The 7,500-nt window shown below is 47.0% G+C and overlaps 1 protein-coding gene across 1 annotated transcript in view; it reads left to right on the plus strand.

The window, feature by feature from the left end:
• hmcn1 (hemicentin 1) overlaps nt 1–7,500 on the plus strand; it is a 115,147-nt gene that overhangs the window by 39,650 nt on the left and 67,997 nt on the right. Inside the window, 2 exon segments of the mRNA XM_048252902.1 lie at nt 6,433–6,553; nt 7,067–7,330. Of these exon segments, the coding sequence (XP_048108859.1) occupies nt 6,433–6,553; nt 7,067–7,330 (385 nt within the window).

Raw genomic sequence — 7,500 nt, forward strand, 5'->3', positions numbered from 1 at the left:
GTGCCCATCACACTGGAGGAACTCCCTCAACCCCCACCCGACGGAGGTGACACACTTTTGGGGGGATGAGTGATTTGTGTGTCCCTGTGGCCCCTACGTTGACCAGGGGCCACTACTTCTTTCCTCTCTCTTTATGTTTTGGAAAGAGGGATGATTTAGAGGTGCGGAGATGAAAGAAAACAACACATCACTCATCCTTCCTCACCAGGGGGGCTGTAGCTTCAGACTGGCCTGAGGACGAGGACATGGGGACAAACATGCCCCACTTTCTCTCCATCTCTCCCTCTCCTCCTCTCTAATCTCTGTCCTTCATGTGGAAACAACATATATCATCTTTTCTTATTTCGCCCCATTCCGGTTTCATCTGCTTTCATCTGTTTTTCCTCTTGTTTTCAGCTTGGCTCTCTTTTTTTTGGTAAACATCTGCGTTTCAGAGCTGTAATCCAGTTTATGTAATTGAGCTCGGCTCAGTTTCATCATTGCAATCGCCTTTAAGATGACTTAATTCTGTAATCACCACAGAGCCTGTGTGTCACGGCGAACAGTTCTACTTAAATGAGTTTCAAAAACTCAATTCCAAAATGCCAACTTAAGCACATTCTCACTCTTTCTGTCTCTCCCACCACTCTTTTTCTCTCTCTCTTTCTCTGTCTTACACGTTCTTTCTTTTTCTCTCTCTTTCTTTCTCTTCTGTCAGACTTCTGTCTCTCTTAGTCCGGTCTGGTGATGTGTGTTGGTGGTAGTCATGATGACGGCCAGGGCAGTCTGATGTTCTGCATCCTCTGGTCTATCACTTCTCTATCACTCTACTCTATCTATCACTCTGTTCTATCACTGCTCTATCACTCTGTTCTATTCTATCACTCCTGTTCTATCACTCTGTTCTATCCTCTGCTCTATGTCCTATCACTCTGTTCTATCACTCTGTTCTACCACTCTGTTCTATCACTCCTCTGTTCTATCCTCTGTTCCTATCACTCTGCTCTATCACTCTGTTCCTATCACTCTGTTCTATCACTCTATCACTCCTGTTCTATCACTCTGCTCTATCACTCTGTTCTACCACTCTGTTCTATCCTCCTCTGTTCTATCACTCTATCACCTGTCTCCATCACTCTGCTCTATCCTCTGTTCTATCACTCCTGTTCTATCCTCTGTTCTATCCTCTGCTCTATCACTCTGTTCTATCACTCCTCTGTTCTATCACTCTGTTCTATCACTCTGTTCTATCACTCTGTTCTATCACTCTGTTCTATCACTCTGTTCTATCACTCTATCACTCTGTTCTATCACTCTGCTCTATCACTCTGCTCTATCACTCTATCACTCTGCTCTATCACTCTGTTCTATCACTCTATCACTCTGTTCTATCACTCTACCACTCTGCTCTATCACTCTGTTCTATCACTCTGTTCTATCACTCTGTTCTATCACTCTGTTCTATCACTCTGCTCTATCACTCTATCACTCTGTTCTATCCTCCTGTTCTATCACTCTATCACTCTGCTCTATCACTCTGTTCTATCACTCCTCACTCTGTCTATCACTCTGTCTATCCTCCTATCACTCTGCTCTATCACTCTGTTCTATCACTCTATCACTCTGTTCCTATCCTCTGTTCTATCACTCTACCACTCTGTCTATCACTCTGTTCTGTCACTCTGTTCCTATCACTCCTCTGTTCTATCCTCTGTTCTATCCACTCTGCTCTATCACTCTGTTCTATCACTCTGTTCTATCCACTCTATCACTCTGTTCTATCACTCTGCTCTATGTTCTATCCTCTGTTCTATCACTCTGTTCTATCCACTCTATCCTCTGTTCTATCACTCTGCTCTATGTTCTATCACTCTGCTCTATCCACTCTGTTCCTATCACTCTGTTCTCACTCTATCACTCTGTTCTCACTCCTGCTCTATCACTCTATCCACTCTGTTCTATCCTCCTGTTCTATCACTCTATCACTCTGTTCTCACTCTATCACTCTGTTCTACCACTCTGTTCTATCACTCTGTTCTACCACTCTGTTCTATCACTCCTCTGTTCTATCACTCTGCTCTATCCTCTGCTCCCTTTCATCTGCTCTTTTCCTCCACTCCGCCTCTCTGGCCCTCATAGCCCATTACCTCACCCTCTCTGTGTGTGTGTGTGTGTGTGTGTGTGTGTGTGTGTGTGTGTGTGTGTGTGTGTGTGTCTGTGTGTGTGTGTGTGTGTATACAAATGCATGGCTTAGTGTCACTGTATGTGTGTGTGTGTGTGTGTGTGTGTGTGTGTGTGTGTGTGTGTGTGTGTGTGTGTGCGTCTGTGTACAAATGCATGCCTTAGTGTCACTGTATGTGTGTGTGTGTGTGTGTGTGTGTGTGTGTGTGTGTAAACACACCCAAATGTGTGTGTACAAATGCATGGTTTAGTGTCACTGCATGTGTGTGTGTGTGTTTGTGTGTGTGTGTGTGTGTGTGTGTGTGTGTGTGTGTGTGTGTGTGTGTGTGTATGTGAGCACACCCAAATGTGTGGGTACAAATGCATGGCTTAGTGTCGCTGTGTGTGTGACTGTGAGCTGCATGTTCTTGGAACAGGCTACTTGTCTTGATTAGCGGATTACAGTTTTCCCAGGAGTTACCCAGCTGTGTCTGCCCTGCCTAGAGGTTAATCTGTGTGTGTGTGTGTGTGTGTGTGTGTGTGTGTGTGTGTGTTGGCTACAACACTGTTGTGTGTGGGTTGTGTTTTTATGTGTTTGAGTGATGCTTTTTGAGTGATGTTTGCATGTTGCATGTGTGTGTGTGTGTGTGCTTCTGTGTGCGTGTGTGTGTGTGTGTGTGTGTGTGTGTGTGTGTGTGTGTGTGTGTGTGTGTGTGTGTGTGTGTGTGTGTGTGTGTGTGAGTGCATGTGTGTGTGTGTGTGTGCATGTGTGTGTGTGTGTGTGCGTGTGTGTGTGTGTGTGTGTGTGTGTGTGTGTGTGTGTGTGAGTGTGTGTGTGTGTGCGTGTGTGTGTGTGTGTGCGTGTGCGTGTGCGTGTGCGTGTGCGTGTGCGTGTGCGTGTGCGTGTGCGTGTGCGTGTGCGTGTGCGTGTGCGTGTGTGTGTGTGTGTGTGTGTGTGTGTGTGAGAGAGAGAGAGAGATGTGTGTAAGAGTATGCCTAAGGGACATAGAGCACTGTATGGGTACACAGTGGACCTCTCTAGCTGGTTCTGTAATCTCTCTGTAATTGAGGGCAGTTCATGCTGTTTCTCACAGCCTGGGCTTCTTCTGCTCTTGCATCCATCCTCACCAACACACACCCACACACACTCTCTCTCTCCCTCTGTTCCTTGCTCCCTCTCTGTCTTTTTCACACACACACAGACGTAGACACACACACACACACGCACACACACACACACACTCTCTCTCTCTCTGTCCCTTGCTCCCTCTCTCTTTTTCACACACACACACACACACACACACACACACACCGCACACACACACACACACACACACATGAACATGCACTTACACAGAACTAGTTCTAATGGACACACCAATACACACACAACACGCATACAGATACAGATACAGATACAGATACACATACACATACACACACACATACACATACACACACACACACACTCTCTCTCTCCCTCTCTCTCCCTCTCTCTCCTCTCTCTCTCACTCTCCCCACCTCTCTTTCTCTCCTCCTCTCTCTCTGTCCCCTCTCTCCTCTCTCTCTCTCTCTCTCCCTCTCTCTCCTCCCCACCTCTCTCTCTCCCTCTCTCTCTCTTTCCCTCTCTCCCTACCTCTCTCACTTCCCCACCTCCCCCCCCTCTCTCTCCCTCTCCCTCTCTCTCCCTCTCCCTCTCTCTCACTCCCCCACCACCTCTCTCTCTCCTCCCCACCTCTCTCCCTCTCCCCCTCTCTCCTCCTCTCTCTCTCTGGCTCTGGGAGGACCCCAGCGGTCCTGGCGTTCTCCACTGGGCTGCTGGTGCTGAGCCTTGAGCTAGGAGTTGTGCGGATTTCATCGGGCTCATGTTTCTGTGTGACTTAGCAGAAGGGAAGGCTGTCATTTCTCAAGTATGTCCGACCCAAAACAGCACCCGGCCTTGGGGCCTGGAGACCATAGATCCTCCTGGGTATTGGCATGCTCTGACCATAAAAAACATCAGCGGGCGTGTGTGTGTGTTTCTGTGTGTGTGTGTGTGTGTGTGTGTCTGTGGCTGAGTGTGTGTCTGTGTGTGTGTGTGTGTGTGTGTGTGTGTGTGTGTGTGTGTGTGTGTGTGTGTGTGAGTGTATGTGTGTCTGTGTCTGTGTGCGTGTGTGTGTGCGCAGTGTGTGTGTGTGTGTGTGAACAAAAGCGCAGGTGCGCAGTGTGTGTGTGTGTGTGTGTGTGTGTGGAGTGTGCATGTGTGTGTGTGTGTGAGTGTGCATGTGTGTGTGTGTGTGTGTGTGTGTGTGTGTGTGTGTGTGTGTGTGTGTGTGAGTGTGCATGTGTTTCTGTGTGTGTGTGTTTGTGTTCACTGTTCTGTTTCAGTACTGCCAAAGACAAAGACAAAAGGGATTGGTAAAGGAACATATATTTAATAATAAGTTGTTTCATCTTTATATAGGCTTCAGGGTCCCTTCATGCCATTTCCAGACATCTCGTTTTTTTTTTCTTGTTTGGAATCCATGCACTGGCGTTGGAGCCGAAGTTTATGTCGTATTTTACAGGCACACAGGTGCTCCGGTGAAGACCACTCCTCCTCGCTACCAGTGTCCAGCTGGAGAAGTCATTGACCGCGTTAGCCTGGGTTTCCCAATGGGCTCGGGTAGAGCTGAGCGGCGGGGCACTACTAATAGCTGGGATCAAGCAGGGGATCATGGTAAATGTAGTCCATAAATGTTAGAGCTGCAGGCAGTCATTAAGTCCTCCTCGGAGGAAGCGGTTTTCCATGGGAACGGGCGCCGGCGGGCCGGGACAGGTCCCTGGGCTTGCGGAGTGGGTTTATTACTGCAAGCGCTGAGGTGAGGGAGACCTGATTACAGGACGGCCATTAAAGGCTCATTGTCTGGTTGCTGGCCCACCTCCCTCCTACTTTAATCCTCCTCCACCTCCTCCTCCTCCCGGGACTGGGAGGGGTAATGGTGGGAAAATGAGAGAGCCTCGTTCATCACAGAACGTTACAAAGAGGCTATCTCACTGTGACTGCAGTGCCATTAAGGGTATTTGTGTGTGTGTGTGTGTGTGTGTGTGTGTGTGTGAGTGTATGTTGTGTATGTTTCACTAAAGTAAAGTTGATGCAACAACTTTTTTTTTTTTTGAATTCCACAGATTTCCATAGGACTTCTCAGTTTAAACAAACAGCCGAATGCATCCATAGAAATTATTCAGTATTCATAAAAAGGACGCATATTTAAGGTTTCTTTAGTTCTTTAGGAGAACTGTGGAAAAACCCTCTACTAACCAACCAAAACCCGTACAGACCTGTACTGTACATACAACACAGACAAATGGCAAATCTATCTTCATAATGTCTGTTTTCACAGTGAGGAGTTAATTTGCATTTTGTATGCTAATGTGTAATTTCATCCTTCATGTTTGAACTAGCAGAGCCAAAGTCAGTGTTCCCATCGAAGCCTGTTCAATTAGACGTGGATTACAGAGCATTAATGCACAAGTGTTGAGGATAATGATTTTCCAGCACGCTTTGAAGTTGTTTGGCTCTAACCATTTTTTAAACGGAGCTTCTGAAGGCGAATTGTTTTGTATAAACACAGCCTATCTGATCCGTAATGAAAGGATTCAAACTGTACAAATTATCGTGTAATCTTTTGGGGAAGAGTCATTTATTGACACAGAGAGAGGATTCTGTTAGGCTCTTGTAATTTCCAGCTGACAATATTACAATTAAGAATATTTAATCAACACTTTCACTCACTTTTCTCTTCTTCTATCTTTAGACCTTATAATTTCCAGCCTTTTGAGTTGTGCACTTATTCATTTTAGTTCAAAGTGCATAATGAGGACAGGTAGACCGAGCTCTGTACTTTTGAGGTCTGGTATCACACAGGTTCATTCTGAGGTCCTCCAATACATTCTCCTGAGCCTGGCCAACTCTAGAGAACAAACAAGGCTGCCAGAAGTCATCCAGAGTGCAAAGTCTACTCAGATTTGGGCTGAGGTGGAAGTCAAAGTTTTTGAATGGACCCCCGTCTGTTGTAGCTAGTCTGGAGGAGGTTGCTCTCCCTGTCTCTGCGTATTACCTGTACAGTACCTTATCACTGTGAGACATGTTTTATATGGCCAAGTTCACTCTTGGTCCTCAGGAGAAAATTCCATACGTTTGAGAACACTTGGAATATCTTCTGTTGTTTTACTTTCCCTGGACCTGCAGATGACCTGTAGTCATTTATCTCGTCTGTTGTTGCTATGCTGTTGACCTTTGACCTCTTGACCCTTTCTTACTGTACTCCACAGACCTCCAGCAAGGGTCGCCACTCTGTCCGCATCTCAGGCCTCAGCACCATCGACTTCCGGGCTGGCTTCTCCAGAAAGCCCACGCTGGACTTCAAGATGACCTCTAGTCGGCCCGTGCAAGGTTAGTCAGGGGCCTCTATGTTAGTGGACAAACACTGTGGCGGGGAGCCTTTTGAAGCTTTAAGGCCTACAGTGCAAATGGACAGATTTTTTTTTTTTTAAATCTTTCTCTCATATTCACAGTGATTTCTAAAACTTTTTACAGGATAATTAAACCTGTAAATTGAAGTATAGTATGAAGACAAGGTGAAAAGTGTGAAAAGTGAAAAGTGAACAGTTATTAAAGGTGGCAAATCTATATGTGCAGGACAACAGGACCCATCCACAACAACCCTATAGTATGACCCATCTGTGTGTGTGTGTTTGTGTGTGTGTGTGTGTGTGTGTGTGTGTGTTTGTGTGTGTGTGTGTGTGTGTGTGTGTGTGTGTGTGTGTGTGTGTGTGTTTGAATGTGTGTTTGAATGGCGCGGTGTGTGTGTGTGTGTGTGTGTGTGTGTGTTTGAATGTGCGTGTGTGTGTGTGTGTGTGTGTGTGTGTGTGTGTGTGTGTGTGTGTGTCCATCCATAACCTGCAGGTATCCCTACCTTTATCCTTCTCAACACCACGGGGCTGACCCACCCGGCGCGGCCTGACCGCCTGGAGCTGCTGAGCACCACGGGGGCCGTGCTCAAGACCCTCCCCATCCGCTACTTCCCCTCGCGCGAGCCCTACGGCATCTGGAACATCACCGAGTTCATGCCGCCTGACGAGGCCTTCTTCCTGCGCGTCACCGGCTACGACCGCGACGGCTTCGTCTTCCAGCGCGTCTCCAGTGTGTCCTTCTCCAGCATCGTGCCAGGTGAGTGTCCAGCCCACCGACCAGGGGGCACGTTTCCCAAAACCATAGTTAGCAACCCATACCTGTTAGCAACTTAGTTGGTTGGAAATGGGAAATTGCATTGCAACCAACAAAGTTGCTAACTTAGTTAGCAACTATATGGTTTTGGGAAACGCGCCCCAAATAGAAAT

The sequence above is a fragment of the Alosa alosa genome, chromosome 9 (assembly GCF_017589495.1).
Source record: "Alosa alosa isolate M-15738 ecotype Scorff River chromosome 9, AALO_Geno_1.1, whole genome shotgun sequence".
NCBI classification, from domain to species: domain Eukaryota; kingdom Metazoa; phylum Chordata; class Actinopteri; order Clupeiformes; family Clupeidae; genus Alosa; species Alosa alosa.